The sequence below is a fragment of the Macaca mulatta genome, chromosome 2, assembly GCF_049350105.2.
Source record: "Macaca mulatta isolate MMU2019108-1 chromosome 2, T2T-MMU8v2.0, whole genome shotgun sequence".
Taxonomy (NCBI): Eukaryota; Metazoa; Chordata; class Mammalia; order Primates; family Cercopithecidae; genus Macaca; species Macaca mulatta.
In genome coordinates, this window is record NC_133407.1 from 23,045,837 (window position 1) to 23,069,737 (window position 23,901).

Sequence of the window (23,901 nt, forward strand, 5' to 3'; positions counted from 1 at the left end):
TTAGAAAATTATTTTGTAACTCAAGTTTCTTTGAGTTCTCCAGAAATAAAATAGGCACCAAAAAAGAAAAGGCATTTGGGGAGCAGCTGAAGATTAAGGCGCCTACTGAAAACGATATTCTTTTTGCCCTGCTTATGGCTCTACAAAATGTTAAGTCAGACAGCCAGGCTGTTGGCATCAAATGGTTATTGATTTTTCAGCTACAAACCTGTTGATTTCCTGGCCCAAGAAGCAAGTCTCTATTCTTAAGAAAAAGTTTCAGAGAGGGCAATTTAAATCCTGTCATTGTCCCCTCTCTCCTTTTTCTTCTCTCTTTAGATAAGCCACCATGTTATTAGGAAAACTCAATTTCTTCCAGTTAAACTTTGACCTCTTTGAAAACAAAGATTTAAAATGTCATTTTCAGGCTAATGCTCCAATGAATTGTCAAATAAAGTACTAAAAACATTTTGATAGATAGCTGAGCCATTTATCTAAATCACTGTCAGGGCGGTACAGCATCCTGCAGGCTCCCACTACAGCCACCCGAAGGTGGGATTTTCTGGGACTCCTGGTCATTTCTCAAGCCTGCAGCCAGGCTACTGTTGACCAGATGCGTACCTCGGCACTGTGTCAGCATCAGATAACAAAATAGTCAATATTTTTTTTTTAAATTGGGCTATCCCACTTATATTTCCTTTCCTTTAACTGATGTCCATGTTCCAGGCTGAATTGCAAGATATGAAAATAATGGATGGCTCAGCCCAAGGGGTGTTCATTGCCAGTAGTTTTCTAGCAAAACAGCAACTTCTTAGACCAACAAAGTGACTTGGAAAGGTGGCAGCAGGGTCAATGCTAAGAAATATTGCCTTTCCTTAGCAAGGAAAACATTGGAAGCGGCAGCTTGAACTGGTGGTTTATGAACTTCGGGAGCAGCAGCCACCTTAATTAAACTAAATTCCTTTCAAGGAAAATGTCATATTTTAATTACTTTGGACTGTTGGAATACACAAGGGGTGGAGGAACCTATACAACTAGTAGCTAATCCAAAGAACAGTAAAGTTAAATTCCACTCTGCACACATTTTAGTAAAAACTGCAAAATGGGTCAAATTGCCCTACTTGAAGAATGTTTTAAAGTCTTGTGGTCACCCTCTACTCCCCACCCCCCACACTTTTATGCATATTTTCAAAATTGTTTTCAACAGACTATAAGGTTGGTAAGGAGAGGAGCATGGGGGCGGGAGGGGTTATTTGGGAAGAAAACATCTAACAGGAAATTTTCAGCAAAGGGAATCAATATGCATGCCAGCATATCACACCCCTTCAGCATTAAATCATTAAATCCTTTGTCTTGCTACCAATGCAGTTTATTTCCAATGTCTTTATTGCATGCAAGAGAGACAATTTTTTTTTTTCTTGGTAGAAGAAGGGAAAAAAATAAACCTACATTGAGCAGTGTGCCGATGCTGCCATTCGGTTTGGGTCAATCCACTGAAGCATGCTTTGAGAGCTTTCTCCTGGAGCATGCAGGAAGACGGACTCGCAGTGTAGAAATCCAGGATTTGCCCAGGACTCACTGACAGAACATCCATACAGTCAAACATGATCTCCCCTGCACTGAATGTCTGCAAAAGTGCTTATCCTCTAGGTGTGGAGGCAAATGGCATAGAAAAGTCCACCCAACTCCATCAAACTCTGCCCCTTTTTTGGCACGTAGGCTGTTGGTCTTTTTCCCAGCCCCGAATCATGAATTATGACAGACAAGCCAGCTAAAAGCCTGTAATTGATCCAAATGATCATTTACCATTTTCCAGGCTTGCTCGGCCAATCCAGCCGGGGCGGGGGGTTCTCAGAAAGATCCCAAGTTCTCCTTCCAAGTAAATGCTTGCAAAAAGCCTTCCGAATGCGTTCCGGATCCTACCCCGACGGTGCCCAGACAAACCCTGCTCCGATCGCTCGCGTTCTCGGCATCCCAGTCCTCAAACAGCTCGCATGGGGGAATTCTGGTCCCCCCTTTGGCAAAGAATAGACCCTCCTGCCTCTGAACAGCTCACTTCCTACTACTTCTGTCACACAGAATGAAAGATTGAATTGCCTAATATATGCGAGTGAACTTTCGGTGAACCCTACCCGGGCTGCTAACCTTCAAATGACCCAACTAGTCTGACATCACCAACTCCCAGGATTCTCACAGAGCTTAAAAACTCCCAGCAGCCCTGCAAAAGCAGACAGCCAGCGAGGCAGGCAGCGAGCGCACAAGCCGGCACTTTCTTTCCTATTTCTCACCTTAAAAACAATACAAGAAGTGCTTTTAAAACGAGCAGGGGAGGAGCCGGGACGCTGCTCCTGGCTCACGTTGAGCACCAACTTCTCTCCCTTTACGCCTTTTTATTTGCGGCGGCTTAGCTTGGAAAACAGTGTTTCCCCCCCGCCCCCCCCCCCACCCGCTCCCGTTCGCCTCCCGCCCACCGCCTCGCCCCCCAGCCTACCCTTTAAATTCCTCTGTGCGCCTTTCTGTCTGTTAAATTCCTTATAACTTATGTATTTTTCCACTCCAGAAAAAAGCACATGCAAGCCCTAAACTGTAGAACAGAGAATGGCTACCCCTTGGGAAAGGCTTGAGTTGGGAAACTTTCCATTCCACAGTCTTTCTCTCTTTCTCCCTCTTGCAAGCCCCTGGCTGAAGTGACTGCATTCGTTTGCTCTGCAATCCAGCTTTCGGGATTCATTTACTTTGAGAAATCCTTTCCAGGTTCTATGCAGCATATGGAGTAGTCAAGAATTAGTTACCCCTGCCCCAAACACACAAGTCACACAGAAAATGAGATTTTAGATCTGGACTTGAAGAAACAATATAGTGGTCAAGAGCATGGACTGGGGAATCAAACTGAACTAGATTCCAATTCCAGGTCTGCCACTTACCAGCTGTGTGTTCTGGGACAAGTATTTAACTTCTTCGGGCTTCAGTTTCCTCCTCTATAAAATGGGCATATAATACTACCCACCTTGGTGGTAACTGGGAGGACAGAAATAACACTTGTATGGTGCTGGGTAAATATCATGGAACAAATGTTAGCTGTGACTCATCCTCATATTGTTCAACTGGGGAAACAATAGCCGGGGGAGATGGGACCCACCCAAGGTCACACGGCTCAGAGCTGTGACTAGAACCCAGCTCCCTAGGATCAAAGTCCAACGTGAAAATTACTTGCCTGTTCCCATATCCTTGCACCCCAAAACGCCATGTTGGTTGGTTGCCTCTCTCTCATCATACACCTACCCACATCCCACCACATAATTAAACACATATTTTGTAAGCTCGTTTAAGTATGACAGTTTTATATTTTGAAGGACCAGTTTTCTCTCGTACCAGCCCCTGCCCAATCCTTTTATTAAAATACAGTAATTTTAAGGGAAAATGATTTTTTAGATCTCTGACACTGACCCAACCTACAGGAAGAAGAGTCTTTCCAGCCAGTCTTAAAACACTGAGAAGGATAGATGCGATATTTACAAATAAACCCAGCCGGATGGAGAGCTTTAAAAGGGAGAGCCAATCTACCCTGCAGCCATTTTGCACAACTTGCTTAAAGGATGCAACATACATCAAAGAAAGGAAACTCTGGGGAGGAATTTAAACACCCTGTCTTCTCCACTGCCTCTCTAGTATTTACTTATAGTTCTCCCACAAAACAGGGCAGGCAAGAGGGTAGGCAGGGAGGGACAGTCTCCTTGCCCAACGCAGGCAAGAGCACTGCTCCAGTCTCCTTTTTGTGGATAGTGTTGGAATGTGCATTGGCATCCAGGCCTTTTAAAAGCCTGTCAGGGGGCACCCCACCCCATGCTGAAACACTGCCCTGTCTAGCGGAGTTGCTAAGTGGCACTTGTGGTGTAACATGAAAAGTATGCATCGCACACACTTACCAAGTCAAAGATCCTTTTATGAAGGTACATTAAAACAATTTTCAGCCCAGCAAGCTCAGTTCTTGCTATTGAAAAGTTCAGGGCAATAAAGGGGTGAGATTTTTGCTGAATCTGTGTGTGTTATTTTTTTCCCCTCTCTTCTCTCTTTTATATGGCCATCATTTTGTAACAGAGACTTATTATAAGAAACCCTTTAACTACAAAGAAAACACACATTTTAAGCAAGGGAACACAGAGGAATTTACAAAACATTTTAACACACTGTCATTAAGGTAGTTGTAAAGATACACAAAGCACTACATTATGTGCCAATTTCTACTTGGTCCATGAGGCTTATGACTCCAAATGCTTATTTAAGGTCCTTAGAGTTCCTTGGAAACTGAGCTCATTTAGACCAGATAATGGAGGGGGATGAAAGTTGTTAGACAAGAGTAGAGGAAGCAGCTATATTGAAAGTACAGCAGGAGAAACTTAAGTGAGAGATGGGAAACATGGCATCACTGACAGGTATGTGTATACAAGGATCTGTTATCCAGGGGAGGCTGCTGCACATTCTTGCTTAACATCTTTTCAAAGAGTAGAGATGCACTGGTCCCAGGGAAGTGAAGATGGGGAGGGATGTCCTCAAAATTCTGTTCATTCTGATTTCTTAAGCTACGGAATCAGCCTCATCGAGGGAGAGCACTGCTTCCAAATTTCTTACCTCTATACTGTATCATTGCACAAAAATAACAACATTAGTGTGTCCCTCCATGTGTGTGGTAAAGGTTGGGTGACTCGATGTTTTCTTTCTTTGTGTAAGAAAATGTAAAATGTGTAATTACCTTAAAGTTCTCAACTGAGAAATGAACTTGGGCCTTGAAATGAATAATCAGTATTTAAATCCCAGTGAATGGAATAGTATGGGTTTCTTATAATGCGACAGTATTCGCTAGTCAATTAATCATTCCTCATCATGAATTAATTATGCTGATAGCAATAATTGGAGCTATTACTTAATCCAAGTATTAATTTATAAAACAGACCCATGATTTAGCCACATGCTAATTATTTCTTCATCAGTAAATGCTTACACTTCTTGAAAACTTGATTCTGCCTCCTAATTCTTCATTTTAAGTAAAATGAAGGAAAGATACATAAATAAGCCACAATTCTTTAAATACATATCCATGTACTATAAAGATTAATGAGTAGGGTAGAAAGTGAAAAATAGACCGATTTGTCCATAATGAAATGTAAACTACTGACACCCATTTTAAACATCAGTCACAGGGTTGGAAGAAACTTTCCCAAATATCTTCTTGTTATGGCATAAAATAACATTCTGATGTGTCATCTCTATTTTCTTTGTGTTTGATCAATGATCTAATAAATGTATTTCCAACCAACAAGCAAACAAAAAGTAAAAACCAAAAGCAAAAGTTTGAGAGCAAAATCCATTTTGTTTCAGAGTAACTGTATATTTGTCAGTGTGACACAGCACATTTGAAACCCATAATCATAAAACAAAAATTTATAGCCAGGGTTCAGGGTCTACATCTGTTTCTCTGGTTTTCGTACAGCAATTACCCACTGGACAATCCAGAAAGAAACACCATGAATCACGCTCTGCAAACATGTTTGAACTGGAGAGTTTTCTGAAGAAAGAGCAGTCGTGTCTGTGCACCAGTATTGCAGCCGGCCGTGTTCAAAATTGGGCTAATACCTTGTGATGTCTAAATAAGAAGATTTTCAGAGGCGCAGACATATCCCCCCCACCACAGGCGCAGGCATGCAAAGGGCAGGCAGACACAAGCACAGGGCTGGGGGAGGCGGACACTGATTGTTTTAAAGACATGTCCACCTCTTTCGTGTTGTTTTGGCTTTTTGTTTGTTTTTTAAATTTTCTCCCTGTTAATCCCCTCTTGCCACAGCTCTGCCAGAAGAATAAATAGCTAGTACTGAGTGACATGTGTGTTCCAGCAGGAAAGCCAAGGCAGAGATGTCGCCAGCACGAGGCAAGTATGAGGCTGTTCCCAGGGCTTCCATACTAGCAGGCAGAGCTGCTTTTGTGTTGGAGGGGAGTGGGGGAAGTTCTAACAGTAATAACACATGGAAACTTTGCTTCTGGCCCTTCAGTATGAACACCTGCTCACATAACAGGACTGCTGATATTTGTGGATCTTATACCAAAAGACCCCAATGCGCTTTCCAGATGAACTTGCACGGTGGCTCTGGGCATGAGTATAGAGACTTTTCAGAAACCCTAGAAACACGTCTTCTTCAAAAATGTCTTTCTACTTTGAGTGTTGGCCACCGTGTCCTTCATTTGGCTCCTTTCTCTTCAGCTCTCTGCTTTTTCAGACTTTCCTCCACAAAGTCTTCCCACTTGGTTACATACAAATATTGTTCTCCCAAGACAAGGGCATACTTTTCTCTTTCCATATTTCTGAATTATTTTCTTTAGCGCTTCTGTGCTTTCTGCTGTTGATGACTCATAAAGACACCTCTTCAAGCCCAACAGTTTCCGTTGGTTCCAGCTTGAAAGTTAAATACAAACCCTGCTGAACGCCTCAGTACTGAGCAGTGAGCTGCGAACCATCTTAGCTGACTGTCACTGCTGGTGGTCTCAACATTAGTTTTGGGGAGACCTATCTTTGGCTGTTTCATCTTGTTTACATTTCCCTTTTTAAATCTAGAGCTTTACTTTTTTCCTTTTTTAAAATTTTATTTTCACATTTTCCATCACTCCCTATAAATCTAGATTTAAGTAATACACGCTCATAAAAATTCAAAGTCTAGTCCAAAAGATATAAAGTGAAAAGTAAAAGTTCTCTATATTTATTCATTAAATGTTGAATACCTACAATGTTCCCGGCATCTTAATTGGTGCTGGGCACATATCTGTATATTTTTATGGGGCTGGGTGCTGTTTGTTGCTATTACACCAGTATGGTCTTATGATACATATTGCTCTGCAACATTTTGAAATTTAGCAATATTTCTTGAACATCCCTTCAAAATAAATAGTACATATAGAACTAGCTCATTAAAAAAAATAAATCAGAATCTCTTTACATCAATGCATTGTATTTCATTTAACCAATGGCCAGCTGTTAGACATTTAGGTTGTTTCTAACTTTCTAGTACTATTAGGTTGGTGCGAAGAAGCCCTGTAGGCCTGTGCACCAATACACCTGCTGGATAAAATTCTAGTAGTATTCCCAGAACAAGGATTATGAGCATCTTAAAATTTGATGGACACACAAAATTGTACTCCAAAACAGTTATGTGAATATATGTTTCCTTTTTGTTCTAAAAGAGGGGTCAGTAAACATTTTCTGTATGGGGTCTTTGGAAATATTTTAGGCCTTGAGACTATACAGTCTGTGTTGCAGTCGCTCAACTATGCCATTGTAGTATAAAGGAGCCATAGACTGTATAATAAATTAATGGGCATGGATGTACTTAATAAAACTTAATTTACAAAAACTGATAGTGGACTAGGTTTTGCTCATGGGCTGCAGTTTGTCCACCTCTGTTCTAAACCAACATTGAACAATTTCATGAAATTTTACATTGCCTTGTCTCTCCCCTTATAAAACCTAGCTATATACATTTGGGTTTTGTTAACACTTTAATTTTCTTTCCCTTTTAAAAGCTTAATTCAGTTTCAACTTGTGTATCTCATGAAGAATAATTTGGCTCTTTATTATATTATTCATCTAGAATGCATTATATTACTTCATCCAGAATCATCTTTCCTTCTCTCTTGGCTGGTAATTTCTCACTTTTCTACCTTATTGTCTTCATTTCCTTCTATAAGAAGGAGTTTTGGATAGTATCTCTGCCTTCAAAACGTGTGCAGGTACCCCTGTTCTTCCACCATTAAACCCTTCTTTAAAGTCCATTATTTCCATCAACACCCCGCCTCAGTCCCATATATGATGGCAATATTTGAGAGATGGAAAATGTAATGGTGACCCCTGAGAATAAATGCCAATGGCACTACCATGCTACAGCTTGCTTGTGACTTCCCTGTACTATTTCACATGAATTTTGTCTCATCTCAGTACATCTTCCAATAAGCTAAGATTAGATGTGCCACTTAGTTGACAAAGGGCTTAGAAGAACACCTAGACTCTTTTCAAGGATGGAAAGAAGCAAAAAGGATTCTAAGAGTGCTTTGCAATTATTTCATGTTAATATTATTAATAAAGGATAATGTCTATAACTGAGATGCCTGCCTTAATTCCTAGTTCAGCACTTCATTTTTTTAAGATCATATGTATGAACAGAAACAGTCGGCTCTTAAGCTGTGCTGTTTAAACTAATTAAAATTAAACAATTAAAAATGGGTTCTCAGTCACATTAACCATATTTCAAGTGTGCAAAGGCCTCATATGACTGGTGGCTCTCACGTTAATAGGACAGTGCAGACACAGAATGATTCCATCATTGCAGAAAGTTCTATTGCAGCACAGTGCTCTTAAAGGTCAGCTTAATGATTAGAGAGGCAGTGTAACATGGTAGGTGGGGCCACACAGTTTAGACACTGCCTGTGTTTAAACCCCAGCTCTGCTTCTTACTAGCTGTCTGATTAGGCCAAGTTACTTAAAATCTATATTCTCTCGCCTGCAAAATGTAGATATTAATGGTACCTACGTCAAAGGGTGGTGGTAAAGATTAAATGAAGTAATACAAGTAAAAAGCACTTAGAACAGTGCCTCAACTATAGTATTTAGAAAACGTCAGTGCAAGGCTGGGCACAGTGGCTCATGCCTGTAATCCCAGCACTCGGGGAGGCCAAGGTGGGTGGATCACGAGGTCAGGAGATTGAGACCATTCTGGCTAGCACAGTGAAACCCAGTCTCTACTAAAAATACAAAAAAAAAAAAAAAAAAAAAAATTAGCCGGGCATGGTGGCACGCGCCTGTAATCCCAGTGCCTGTAATCCCAGCTACGCGGGAGGCTGAGGCAGGAGAATCGCTTGAACCCGGGAGGTGGAAGTTGCAGTGAGCTGAGATTGTGCCACTGCGCTCCAGCCTGGGCAACAGAGCAAGACTCTGTCTCAAAAAAAAAAAAAAAAAAAAAAAAAAAAAGAAAAGAAAAGAAAAGAAAATCTTAATTCAGTGTCTGCAAGGAGAAAATAAAGTCAGGCACACATTGCTCAATACTACTCAAATACTATCTTTACCAGATACGGAGAATTTTCTGTCAACCAGAATGCACATTTCAGGCTGCAGGTGGAGTGGCTACCGGCTACAAATATACAATTAGGGCAAGTTCTCTAAGAGAATTTGCTGCATATACCTGATTAAGTACTACCACACTGAAGCATTTTTATATTTATATTATAAAGGAAGACGGGTTTCTTTCATTTCACAAAGCACACACTGAGTCAGAATGGCCATGAAATAACTGGCAAGCCCCACCCTGCTGTCCCTGTGGAAGACACAAAATACATCTTATGACGCTGTTTGTTTTGGTTTCTTTTTTTTGCATAAGTCATGTTGAGCCCCAGCACCTGAGGGCTGATTATAGTTAATTAAGTGGCAAAGGCATTGGGTAAGATGGAAGACTTGCATTATTAATCTATGTTGCCTTATCATGTTATCTTTCCACCCATCCATCCACCCACCCACCTACCCATTCATCTACCTGATATCCACCCATCCTTCCATTTACTGATCCATCCACCAATCCATCCACCCTTTTAGTTATCCATACATCCACTTGTTCATATACCCATCTACCTATCGACCCACTGATTCACTCTCTGAACCATCTACCTGTGACCTAACCCCCAAAGGTGATGAAGCAGACTATGGCTTTTTGCAGACAATATATAAAGTAGTGAGAGGGACAAAAGTAAAACTTCTCAGATCACGCATGTATCTTTTTCTAGAATCCTTGAAAAGAATTTTCTGATGAGATGTGCCGCCAGAAATAAGGTCAAAGGCACTGGTCACTAGAGATTTCAGTTGAACAGGTTTGATAAATCAGGTTGTGGCTGGAGAGCCCCTTAGATCTAACTCTGATCTCTAAGAGCATCCCAGGATTTGAAATGCTAATGAAGCCAAGTTCTATTAGCAACACAAAAGTTTCTGACTCTGAGGGAAAGCTAAAAGCCCAAAGGAATTTCCTTCAGATTCTACAGGGAAAGTGAACGTAAAAAGTACAAACACATCAGAGAGGCAGTTGGAGAGGGAATGGAGTTTAAATTCATCCTACTGTCTGACAGAGAAAAAGGCAAATAAAAAGCTCAATGTGATTGAGTGGGAATGATCAGGGTAACATAAAGTCAGATAGAAATCCCAGTGAAATTTCTGTTAGAGAAACAAAGAAACGCATATAAGCACATTACACACACACACACACACACACACACACACGTAATGTGAATACAATGTAAGTATTTTTTGGTGGAAAAAAATAGTTTTTCTCTCTTCTTTCGAACATCAGGGTATAAACCCACCTTCTCAACATCTACTCAGCCAAGAGCTTCAAAAGCTTCTCTTGGAGAGGACATCGTGGTGGCTTCCAATATTAGATTTTTGCATTTTGTTATTGTTTACTTGATTAAGTTACAATTGCTTAAAAAAAGATAAGCAAAGATAATTCAGAAGGCAACAGTTTCAAAATTTAAGGTAACACAAAAGCATGGGAGGTAAAGAAACGGAAAGAATAGACAGAAATATCAAACACTTTCCGTCTCTGCTTAAGCAAAATGCAATGATAAAATATAAGATCTGCTGCAATGATTCCCAAGGCTTGGTGAATTCAGGGCTTCACACCCAGAGCTACCTCACACAAATTTCTGGGGTGGGGGGTGTATTCAGTTGCATTTAAATCAAGGTCCTCGGGTTTTTATTCCACACACTACATTGTCAGACTGTCTGAGCTGATGGGACATTCCACTTGGTGAACACCAAGGCACCAGAGAACCTTTAGAGAACTTGGTATTGTGTCCGGAATTGGTAGGTTCTTGGTCTCACTGACTTCAAGAATGAAGCCGTGGATACTCGCAATGAGTGTTACAGTTCTTAAAGATAGTATGTCCAGAGTTTATTTCTTCTGATGTTCAGACGTGTTCAGAGTTTCTTCCTTCTGGTGGGTTCGTGGTCTCACTAGCTTCAGGAGTGAAGCTGCAGACCTTCGTGGTATTACAGCTTTTAAGGCGCTGCGTTTGGAGTCGCCCATTCTTCCTGGTGGGTTCCTGGTCTCACTGGCCTCAAGAGAGAAACTGCAGACTTTGGCGGTGTTATAGCTCATAAAGGCAGTGGGGACCCAAAGAGTAAGCAGCAGCAAAATTTATTGCAAAGAGCAAAAGAACACAGTTTCCACACCGTGGGAGTGCACATGAACAGGGTTGCCACTGTTGGCGCTGGCAGCCTGCTTTTATTCCCTTATCGGATCCCACCCACATCCTGCTGATTGGTCCATTTTATAGAGAACTGATTGGTCCGTTTTGAGAGGGTGCTGATTGGTGCATTTACAAACCTTGAGCTACACACAGAGTGCTGATTGGTGCATTCACAATCCTTTAGCTAGACATAAAAGTTGTCCAAGTTCCCACTAGATTAGCTAGACACAGCACTGACTAGTGCATTTATAAACCTTGAGCTAGACACAGGATGCTCATTGGTGCGTTTGCAATCCTTCAGTTAGACATAAAATTTCTCGAAGTCCCCACTTGACTCACGAGCCCAGCTGGTTTCGCCTAGTGGATGCTGAGACAGGCCAGGGCCGTGGGGCAGGTGGGGGAGGGGGCTGCCCATCAGTCCTGCTCCGCTTGCCTGCGCTCCTCAGCCTTGGGCGGGCAATGGGACCGGGCACTGCGGAGCAGTGGGTGGCGTCCGTCGGAGAGGCTAGGGCTGCAAAGGAACCCATGGAGTAGGGGAGGCTTGGGCATGGCGGGCTGCAGGTCCCAAGCCCTGCCTCGTCGGGAGGCAGCTGAGGCCCGGAGAGCGCAGCACCAGCAAACCGGGACTGCTGGGGAACCTGGCCCACCCTCCGCAGCTGCTGGCCCGGGTGCTAAGCCCCTCACTGCACGGGGCCTGCGTTGCCAGCTGGCAGCTCCGAGTGCAGGCCAGCCAAGGCCAAGTCCACCCGCAACGACTGATGTGTCCCTCTGAAAGATCTGAGTAAGGTTGCCCAACACCATACTCAAGTCCAGGGGTTGGCAGACTCCAAAGGCCAAATCCAGCCTACCACTTATTGTAAAATAAAGTTTTATTGGAGGGGAGCAATTGCACATTAATTTGTTTATATATTGTCTATGCTGCTTTTGCACAACAACAGAGTTAAGTGACTGCAATGGAAACTGTATGGCCCACAAAACTGAAAATATTTACAATCTGTACCTTTAGAGAAAAAATTTTGCTGACTGTAAGCATTCAGTACCAATCCATTGAATTGGCTTTGAAGATGAACTCTAGCAGCAGTCCTGGAACTGGATAATATCAAAGGTTTCTTCAAGGTCTAAAAGTCTCAATTCAAACACTTCAAGAATCCTCTGCAGTTATTTATTTACTTATTTATGAGACAAAGTCTCACTTTGTTATCCAGGCTGGAGTGCAGTGGCGCAATCTTGGCTCTCTACAGCCTCAACCTCGCAGGCTCAAACAATCCTCCGGCCTCAACCCCGTCAGTAGTTGGGACTACAGGCATGTGCCACCACGCCTGGCTAATTGCTTTTATTTTTATTTTTAGTAGAGATGAGGTATCACTACATTGCCCAGGCTGGTCTTGAATTACTGGGCTCAAATGATCTGCCTCCCTGAGTGCTGGGATTACAGATGTGACCCACTACACCCAGCCTTTGCTTAGATATTGACATGCCTTGTTGCATCTTTTTCTTCAGTTCTTTTTGAATATGTTGCCATAATTAAGACAATGATGACCCTAATTAAAATAGGACTCTAGGTCATGTCCATCACTGTGTGTTCCTTGCCCCAGCATTTTTTATTTATAACCCTACCTGGCATGTATTTATTCTTTACTGTATGTCTATCACAAAAAAAGTAGTCTCTTCGATGGTAGCAACTCAGTCCAGTTCACTGCTATGATCCCAGTAATCAGAACAGTATACAACACATATCATCCCTCAAGGAGTATTTGTTGAATGAATGAATAGCACTTCCTGGAAGACACTGACTAGCAGAGCCATGTACAAGTTGGTAGAAACTGAAAAGTTGGAAGAGACTATGATCTACTGTTGTAAGGCAATTAGAATGGCCTCACTGTAAGTAGAACAAAATTAGGACTAATTATTAGAAGACATCATTAAAACAATGCAATCTGATGGCACAGACCTTGTGTTTCTAACTCATAAATGGGGAAGTCCAACCTATATAAAGACCAGGAAAAAGGTAGTATTTTCCTAAAAATAGTGCTGGAACAATGGGGTATATATTGCATACAAATGAAACAACAAAAATAAAGGATTTACACCAGGAAAAAGACAGTATTTTCCAAAAAATGGTGCTGGAATAATGAGGTATATATTGCATACAAATAAAACAAACAACAAAAATAAAAGATCCATAACCCACAGCATATGCAAAAATTCACTCAAAATGGATCCTGGACCTAAATGTAAAGCAGAAAATAGGAGAAAATTTTGTGACCTCGCGTTGGGCAATGGTTTCTTAGATATGGCACCAAAGTATGACACATTAAAAAAAACCAAAATAATTTGAACTTCATTATAATTTACAACTTCTATTCTTTGGAAGACTCTGCTAAAAGAATAAGAAGACAAATCATACAGCAGGATAAAAATTGTGCAAAGTGTAATCCCAGCACTTTGGGAGGCTGAGGCAGGTGGATCACCTGAGATCGGGAGTTCGAGACCAGCCTGGCCAACATGGTGAAGCCCTGTCTCTACTAAAAATACAAAAATTAGCTGGACATGGTGGCAGGTGCCTGTAATCCCAGCTTCTCGGGAAGCTGAGGCAGGAGAATTGCTTGAACCTGGGAGGTGGAGGTTGCAGTGAGCCGAGATCGCACCATTGCACTCCAGCCCGAGCAACAAGAGCAAAACTGTCTCAAAAAATTGTGCAAAGCATATATCAGATAATGGATTTATAACCAGAATGTTAAAAATTTCAAAATTCAAAAATAACAAAGCAAGTACCCTTCTTCCAACTCTTACTGGGTAAACAATTTGAACAGAAAGGTCACTGAAAACATTATCTATATGGCAAATAAACCTATGAAACAATGCTGAACATCATTAGTGATTAGGTAAACGCTAATTAGGTAAATGCCAATTAAAACCACAATGAGACACCCCTACATACCTATTGGAATTGCTAAAATTAAAAAGCCTGCCATACCAAGTATTGCTGTGAATGTGGAGAAACTAGAACTCTCATATACTGTTGCAAGAAATATAAAATCATAAACCAGTTTGAAAATTTCTTAAAAAGTTGAACATATACTTACCAAGTGATCCTGCCATTCCATTCCTAGGTATTTACTCAGGAGACATTAAGGCATATTTCTATTCAATAACATGAATGTTCATAGTAGCTTTATTTGTAGTAATAACCCCAAACTGGAAGCAACCCAACTGTCCATCAATAGATGAATTGGTAAAACAAATTGTGGTATATCCACACAATGGAAAGCTTCTTGGCAATAAAAAGGAATGAACTATTGATACATGCTACAGCATAAATGAATCTCATAATAATCATGCTGAGTGAAAGAAGACGGATACAATAGTAGCTAATGTATAATTTGATTTATGTAAAGAAATTCTAGGAAATGCAATCTAATATACGTGGCAGAAAGGAAATCAGTGGTTGCCTAGAGACAGGGCTTAGGGGAAAAGGGAGGGACAGGAGGGCAAGATTACAAAAGCACATGGACAAACTTCTGGGTGGTGGTGGTGGTGGATATGTTTATATCTTGATTATGGTAATGGCTTCACAGGTGTATGTGCACGTCACAACTTACACATTTTACATTTTAAGAATGTGCAGTTTATTAAATGTCAATTACAACTCAATAAGACTGTCATGGAAAATAGTATTGGGCAAAATATTTAACAACCAGTATGCTACAGACAATAATCCCTGAGAATAAATGCAGACCATGCCAGTGTGTTGCAGCTCAATGCCAACTAGCCTTGGTTGCAAAGGTGATCAACTTCATCGGTTATCCGGGAATAAAATGTAAGACCACATGCAGTAGCACTACACATCTACCAAAATGGCTAAAATTAAACAAACAAACAAACAAAAACAAGATACCAAGGGCTGGTGAAGATATGAAGAAATCTAAATTTTCATACACTGCCAGTGGGAACGGAAATTTGCCCAACTATCTTGGAAAGCCATTTTTCAGTATCTACTGAAACCTAATATAGCTTCAGACTCTCATAGCTGATAATTCCATTCCTATGTATATACCCAATAAAAATGCATACATATGTTCATGTAAAAGGCATATACACAAAACATAATCATAACTGTACTAATCATAATAGCCCCAAAGACAAAACTACCCAAATATTTATCAAGAGAATGGATAAAAAATGTGATATATTCACACAATAGAAGACTATCCAGCAATGAGAACAAACAAACTTCAACGATGTGCAATAGAGTGAATGAATGCCACAAACATAAAGTTGCATGATAAAAGACAAAAATACACAAAAAGTACAACTCTGATTCTATTTATATGAAGTTCAAAAAACATTAATGTTTTAGTTAATCTCATTAGAAGTGAGGATATTGGTTACGTTTTAACCTATGTTGTTAAAAGTGAGGATACTGGTTATGTTTTAGTCAGGATTTAAGAAAAGGCACAAAGGAGCTTTTGGTGTTCTGGTCACATTTTTTCTTTCTTCTTCTCCTCCCTCCCCCCGACCCCGCCAAGAAGGAATTTCACTCTTTCACTCTTATTGCCCATGCTGGAGTACAATGGCACAATCTCGGTTCACCACAACCTCTGCCTCCCGGGTTCAAGTGATTCTCCTGCCTCAGCCTCCCGAGTAGCTAGGATTAGAGGCATGCGCTACCATGCCCAGCTAATTTTGTATTTTTAGGAGAGATGGGGTTGCTCCATGTTGGTCAGGCTGGTCTTGAACTCCCGACCTCAGATGATCTGCCCGCCTCGGCCTCCCAAAGTGCTGGGATTACAGGTATGAACCACTGCACCCGGCCCTTGGTCATGTTTTTTCTTGATCTGAGTGCTGGTTAAATGTTTGCGTTCAGTTGTAAAAAATAAGCTGTATACTTATGATTTATGAACTCCTTTCCATGAACGTTTTATTTCAATAAAAGTCTTTAGTTAAAAATAGAGTGGACAGATGACTCAGATTTAAAACAAACAAACAAACAAACAAACAAACAAACTCTCAATTGGTCCTGTAACTGAGAACGTTTGAAAACAAGTACTCTGGTCAACAGTCTTGAGAATGGAAGGAGCTCTCAATATGAGCAGGTCAGATACTGGGGGCTGGGAAAAGAGAAGCTGTGAGTCACCATAGAAGTAGCTTTATGTTTAACTCTAAAGATGTTAAACGTAAATTTGGATGAAACTGCATGCCACTATCTATATAACTAGGCCCCTTGGTTAACAGTAACATTCAATAATAATAATAAAAAAAAAAACCCAAAGCCTCAATATATTAAGATGTAATTTTTATCTGTTAAATAAAGATCTGAGTGATTAAGTGCAGGATAAGGATGAGAATTAAAAAAGGAGGACAAAAGAAAAATAAAATATCTATTGTCCTCTAGTTCATTGCCTGCTGTCAAATCCCCAAAATGAAGCACTTTGACCACAAGTTTTATTAGAAGCCAAGAGCCATTAGATAATTTGCAGCCATTTCCAGGGAGTCTCCAGTTCTGTAATACCTCATAATGACTGCCCCTCATGCTACCTACAATTCCTGGAAGAAAGAGAATGTTTAACATCAGAATGGGTGATTCCACTTGCATTTTCCATTTCCCGGACATCAGCTGCTTCTGCCCTCTTCCTATCTAGCCTTGCAGTCCCTACATGGCCTGTTGCACTGCCCTTCTTTCTCCAGGGTCCCCTGTTGTCTCTTCCAAAGTTGTCCCTGCATCTTTTGACTTGCTGGAAGTTGGGTAGTTTGGGGCCTTCTCTCTGGATGTCCAGGGGTCACTGTCCTTCCAGCCAGTAAATTGTTCTTGTTTACACCAACGTACCAAGACAAAGGGGCTCTCAGGCCATAACCATCAAGGGCAGGTTCTTTGGCCTTGACTTACATTACTAGTTTTCAACCAGAGCAGTAATATTCCTCAGGCAATTTGAGTGTCTGGGAGATATTCTTGGTTGCTTCTTGAGGTCACTACTGGCATTTAGTGGGTGAGACCAGAGAAGTCAGCTGTTCTATGCAATGAGGAACTCTCCACATCTCACACGACTTTAGAATGTAAGTGACTCGTGTAGATAAATAACCTGAGCCTAGAACCTAATTTCTTCTTACATACCCCCACACACTATTTTTTGTATGGTTTTAACACGCACTGGATCTCCCAAGATGGGATTACCTTGGGAGTTGAGGGAAAAGTGTGTTTTGTATTGTGTAGAATTTTACCAAGAGTTGTTTATCATTTCATAAAATCACTGATTCACTAAAATCTGATCTCTGTAGGACTGCATTGTAGCTGCTGCTTTCATATCAGCTCTACAAAAAGGCGTGAACGTGTGACTTCTTCATCTTATCTTCCAGAGTAGCTATGCCTAAGAATTTACATGTTAAAACATAAACTATTATAAATTTTTTTTTCATTTTTTTTCTATATATTATCAAGATGTGATGCTGATTAAAAAAGGTAGATTACATTATCTATGATTTCGATTTCAGAAAAGTATAGGATATGTTACAAAGTATTTACTGTATAAGGGACACTTTGGGTTCAAAGGGTAGGAATCCACTGATTTAAAGAAATAGCTCTAATTCCTCTGAAAATGTTTCAAATGCTTCTGTAAGGCCTTAACTTCCTAAACTTCTTATGCCAAATACAGGCTGACCTTTGCCCAGTGGTATGCTCCTAAACATTGAGCAAGTGCTGTCTGCAGAGCAGGGGTTGGGGCAGGGAGCAGGAATTGAGAGGGAAGGAGGAGAGAAGCCCTGATATGCAGTGTTTGCTGATGTCTGTGGTGTAAGTACTCTGACTGTGGCCCATTTCAAGAATCAAACAATATAGCATCACTGGACAAAGAGCTGCGTAGAGATACCAAAAATTAGTTCTTTTTTTTTTTGAGACGGAGTCTCACGCTGTTGCCCAGGCTGGAGTGCAGTGGCGCGATCTCGGCTCACTGCAAGCTCCGCCTCCCGGGTTCCCGCCATTCTCCTGCCTCAGCCTCCTGAGTAGCTGGGACTACAGGCGCCCGCCACCGCGCCCGGCTAAGTTTTTGTATTTTTAGTAGAGACGGGGTTTCACTGTGGTCTCGATCTCCTGACCTTGTGATCCGCCCGCCTCGGCCTCCCGAAGTGCTGGGATTACAGGCTTGAGCCACCGCGCCCGGCCCCAAAAATTAGTTCTTATAAACTTAACAGGTGAGAGGACCTGAGGACTCAGTATATGTTACATTTCTGCTTAGACACCCCGATATTTTCTGGGTCACTCTAACAGGGCTTAGGGGACTATAAGGCAAATTAAGCAAAAAAGAAAATAAACAAGTCTGAAATGTACATGGGAAAGAAACACAGATGTCACTAGGCTCAGCTAGTTCACTACTCAAGATTCAAAGTGAATAAATACAAGAATGAAATAATTCTTCATAAAGCTAGGAGATATCAGTTGTGATTCTACGATAAAAAGAACTGCCTTGTTCAGATGAGAACTAAAGGACACGGCAATATGTTCCTAACATTTATTCTGCTGCCAGCTTGAGGGAAAACATGAGAGACAGATTTGTGATATGGTTTAAAGGCAGCACCTGAGAAGCCCCATTTAATTCACCAGGCACTGGAAATTTATGGGAGGCAGACTACGCCTACTCATTTGTATCTTAGCTTCTATGTATTTGCTAATCAAAGAAAGGGCCAGCTATTGTGATAGACTAACCCACACTCTGTTGTCCTGTTATCGGTCATTTTCAGAACTTAGGGAATCTGTTTGGCCTAATTAAAAAATCTCATCGAGAGATTGATGAATGGATTATGGGCTAAGAGAATGAATGAAAACAAGAACTGGGTTGGTATAAGCAGTGCTAAGGCACGAAAAAATTGTCAAGATCTAAAGCAATGGGAAACTGATAACATACACTCTTGTCTGATTTAGGATTTGTCTAGGGGCAAAATTAGCAATATTTTGTTCTGCAACTCCCTGATAAAGAACACTGAAGGATTCCTGGGATGTAAAAGTAAGACACCATTGTATAAAAGGCATTAAAGTACTTTTGGAATCTATGGTGACACGTGCAGTAAAAGTTTGGGAAGGAAATGTGGGGAGTTGCTCAGTCGGCTTGCACATGGACTGAAGTTTTACTGGCTACTTTGAATTCTGCATATTATTACAGAGATCACCAACACAAAGTCCTTTGTAATAATTTTGCACAGTTTGCACTCTGTATACCTCTTTACTGCTTTTATGTTTTCGGAAAATTCAAACATAGTCCCACATTAAAAGTATTACTGGCCAATATTAAAAGGTGTAAGACTCTGGGGTTTCACATTCTCTATGAGCCCTAAATATTCAAGGTGACCGGAGAAGGTTCTTACACCCTATGGAACTACAGAGTTAACACAAATTTTGAATAAATTGAGTCTATGATGAATGTGTTCTGAACATGAAAAAGTTTACAATGACTATCAACCAGGAAAATGTGCAACCCCAGCAGATGATGGCATATGGTGTGCGAGCTGATGAGGAGGAGGAGGTTTGCAGAGCCTTTGCTAACAGATGCTCAATGACAAAAGAAAAGTCAGTGGTATGGTCTCTTGGGAAAACAACAAGAAAACATAGGTGAAAATTTTTTCTTTTTTTTTTTTAATTTATTTATTATTATTATACTTTAAGTTGTAGGGTACATGTGCATAATGTGCAGGTTTGTTACATATGTATACTTGTGCCATGTTGCTGTGCTGCACCCATCAACTCGTCATTTACATCAGGTATAACTCCCAATGCAATCCCTCCCCCCTCCCCCCTCCCCATGATAGGCCCCTGTGTGTGATGTTCCCCTTCCTGAGTCCAAGTGATCTCATTGTTCAGTTCCCACCTATGAGTGAGAACATGCCGTGTTTGGTTTTCTGTTCTTGTGGTAGTTTGCTAAGAATGATGGTTTCCAGCTGCATCCATGTCCCTACAAAGGACACAAACTCATCCTTTTTGATGGCTGCATAGTATTCCATGGTGTATATGTGCCACATTTTCTTAATCCAATCTGTCACTGATGGACATTTGGGTTGATTCCAAGTCTTTGCTATTGTGAATAGTGCTGCAATAAACATACGTGTGCATGTGTCTTTATAGCAGCATGATTTGTAATCCTTTGGGTATATACCCAGTAATGGGATGGCTGGGTCATATGGTACATCTAGTTCTAGATCCTTGAGGAATCGCCATACTGTTTTCCATAATGGTTGAACTAGTTTACAATCCCACCAACAGTGTAAAAGTGTTCCTATTTCTCCACATCCTCTCCAGCACCTGTTGTTTCCTGACTTTTGAATGATCGCCATTCTAACTGGTGTGAGATGGTATCTCATTGTGGTTTTGATTTGCATTTCTCGGATGGCCAGTGATGATGAGCATTTTTTCATGTGTCTGTTGGCTGTATGAATGTCTTCTTTTGAGAAATGTCTGTTCATATCCTTTGCCCACTTTTTGATAGGGTTGTTTGTTTTTTTCTTGTAAATTTGTTTGAGTTCTTGGTAGGTTCTGGATATTAGCCCTTTGTCAGATGAGTAGATTGCAAAAATTTTCTCCCATTCTGTAGGTTGCCTGTTCACTCTGATGGTAGTTTCTTTTGCTGTGCAGAAGCTCTTTAGTTTAATGAGAGCCCATTTGTCAATTTTGGCTTTTGCTGCCGTTGCTTTTGGTGTTTTAGACATGAAGTCTTTGCCCATGCCTATGTCCTGAATGGTACTACCTAGGTTTTCCTCTAGGATTTTTATGGCATTAGGTCTAACATTTAAGTCTCTAATCCATCTTGAATTAATTTTCGTATAAGGAGTAAGGAAAGGATCCAGTTTCAGCTTTCTACTTATGGCTAGCCAATTTTCCCAGCACCATTTATTAAATAGGGAATCCTTTCCCCATTTCTTGTTTCTCTCAGGTTTGTCAAAGATCAGATGGCTGTAGATGTGTGGTATTATTTCTGAGGACTCTGTTCTGTTCCATTGGTCTATATCTCTGTTTTGGTACCAGTACCATGCTGTTTTGGTTACTGTAGCCTTGTAGTATAGTTTGAAGTCAGGTAGCGTGATGCCTCCAGCTTTGTTCTTTTGACTTAGGATTGTCTTGGAGATGCGGGCTCTTTTTTGGTTCCATATGAACTTTAAAGCAGTTTTTTCCAATTCTGTGAAGAAACTCATTGGTAGCTTGATGGGGATGGCATTGAATCTATAAATTACCTTGGGCAGTATGGCCATTTTCACGATATTGATTCTTCCTATCCATGAGCATGGTATGTTCTTCCATTTGTTTGTGTCCTCTTTGATTTCACTGAGCAGTGGTTTGTAGTTCTCCTTGAAGAGGTCCTTTACATCCCTTGTAAGTTGGATTCCTAGGTATTTGATTCTCTTTGAAGCAATTGCGAATGGAAGTTCATTCCTGATTTGGCTCTCTGTTTGTCTGTTACTGGTGTATAAGAATGCTTGTGATTTTTGCACATTAATTTTGTATCCTGAGACTTTGCTGAAGTTGCTTATCAGCTTAAGGAGATTTTGGGCTGAGACAATGGGGTTTTCTAAATATACAATCATGTCATCTGCAAACAGGGACAGTTTGACTTCTTCTTTTCCTAACTGAATACCCTTGATTTCTTTCTCTTGCCTAATTGCCCTAGCCAGAACTTCCAGCACTATGTTGAATAGGAGTGGTGAGAGAGGGCATCCCTGACTTGTGCCAGTTTTCAAAGGGAATGTTTCCAGTTTTTGCCCATTCAGTATGATATTGGCTGTGGGTTTGTCATAAATAGCTCTTATTATTTTGAGGTATGTTCCATCAATACCGAATTTATTGAGTGTTTTTAGCATGAAGGGCTGTTGAATTTTGTCAAAAGCCTTTTCTGCATCTATTGAGATAATCATGTGGTTCTTGTCTTTGGTTCTGTTTATATGCTGGATTATGTTTATTGATTTGCGAATGTTGAACCAGCCTTGCATCCCAGGGATGAAGCCCACTTGATCATGGTGGATAAGCTTTTTGATGTGTTGCTGAATCCGGTTTGCCAGTATTTTATTGAGGATTTTTGCATCGATGTTCATCAGGGATATTAGTCTAAAATTCTCTTTTTTTGTTGTGTCTCTGCCAGGCTTTGGTATCAGGATGATGTTGGCCTCATAAAATGAGTTAGGGAGGATTCCCTCTTTTTCTATTGATTGGAATAGTTTCAGAAGGAATGGTACCAACTCCTCCTTGTACCTCTGGTAGAATTCAGCTGTGAATCCATCTGGTCCTGGACTTTTTTTGGTTGGTAGGCTATTAATTATTGCCTCAATTTCAGAGCCTACTATTGGTCTATTCAGGGATTCAACTTCTTCCTGGTTTAGTCTTGGAAGAGTGTAAGTGTCCAGGAAATTATCCATTTCTTCTAGATTTTCCAGTTAATTTGCGTAGAGGTGTTTATAGTATTCTCTGATGGTAGTTTGTATTTCTGTGGGGTCGGTGGTGATATCCCCTTTATCATTTTTAATTGCGTCGATTTGATTCTTCTCTCTTTTCTTCTTTATTAGTCTTGCTAGTGGTCTGTCAATTTTGTTGATCTTTTCAAAAAACCAACTCCTGGATTCATTGATTTTTTGGAGAGTTTTTTGTGTCTCTATCTCCTTCAGTTCTGCTCTGATCTTAGTTATTTCTTGCCTTCTGCTAGCTTTCGAATGTGTTTGCTCTTGCTTCTCTAGTTCTTTTAATTGCGATGTTAGAGTGTCAATTTTAGATCTTTCCTGCTTTCTCTTGTGGGCATTTAGTGCTATAAATTTCCCCCTACACACTGCTTTAAATGTGTCCCAGAGATTCTGGTATGTTGTATCTTTGTTCTCATTGGTTTCAAAGAACATCTTTATTTCTGCCTTCATTTCATTATGTACCCAGTAGTCATTCAGGAGCAGGTTGTTCAGTTTCCATGTAGTTGAGCAGTTTTGATTGAGTTTCTTAGTCCTGAGTTCTAGTTTGATTGCACTGTGGTCTGAGAGACAGTTTGTTATAATTTCTGTTCTTGTACATTTGCTGAGGAGTGCTTTACTTCCAATTACGTGGTCGATTTTGGAGTAAGTACGATGTGGTGCTGAGAAGAATGTATATTCTGTTGATTTGGGGTGGAGAGTTCTATAGATGTCTATTAGGTCTGCTTGCTGCAGAGATGAGTTCAATTCCTGGATATCCTTGTTAACTTTCTGTCTCGTTGATCTGTCTAATGTTGACAGTGGAGTGTTGAAGTCTCCCATTATTATTGTATGGGAGTCTAAGTCTCTTTGTAAGTCTCTAAGGACTTGCTTGATGAATCTGGGTGCTCCTGTATTGGGTGCATATATATTTAGGATAGTTAGCTCTTCCTGTTGAATTGATCCCTTTACCATTATGTAATGGCCTTCTTTGTCTCTTTTGATCTTTGATGGTTTAAAGTCTGTTTTATCAGAGACTAGTATTGCAACTCCCGCTTTTTTTTGTTCTCCATTTGCTTGGTAAATCTTCCTCCATCCCTTTATTTTGAGCCTATGTATGTCTCTGCGTGTGAGATGGGTCTCCTGAATACAGCAGACTGATGGGTCTTGACTCTTTATCCAGTTTGCCAGTCTGTGTCTTTTAATTGGAGCATTTAGTCCATTTACATTTAAGGTTAAGATTGTTATGTG

General features: G+C 40.7%; 1 protein-coding gene across 3 annotated transcripts in view; it reads right to left on the reverse strand.

Annotated features, from left to right (window-relative positions):
• The window catches only part of RARB (retinoic acid receptor beta), a 772,903-nt gene that overhangs the window by 167,807 nt on the left and 581,195 nt on the right, over positions 1 to 23,901 (reverse strand). Inside the window, exon 1 of one of the 3 annotated variants that reach the window (XM_028843632.2) lies at positions 1,786 to 2,054. The exons of 1 other annotated variant lie outside the window; for it this stretch is intronic. Coding sequence is in view for 1 of the 2 variants with exons in the window: in XM_015132297.3 (XP_014987783.1) it covers positions 1,429 to 1,585 (157 nt within the window). In the remaining variant the exon portion in view is untranslated. Of the gene's footprint in view, positions 1 to 1,428; positions 2,055 to 23,901 lie in introns of those variants that run through there. One more of the 3 variants, XM_015132297.3, reaches the window with a different exon arrangement.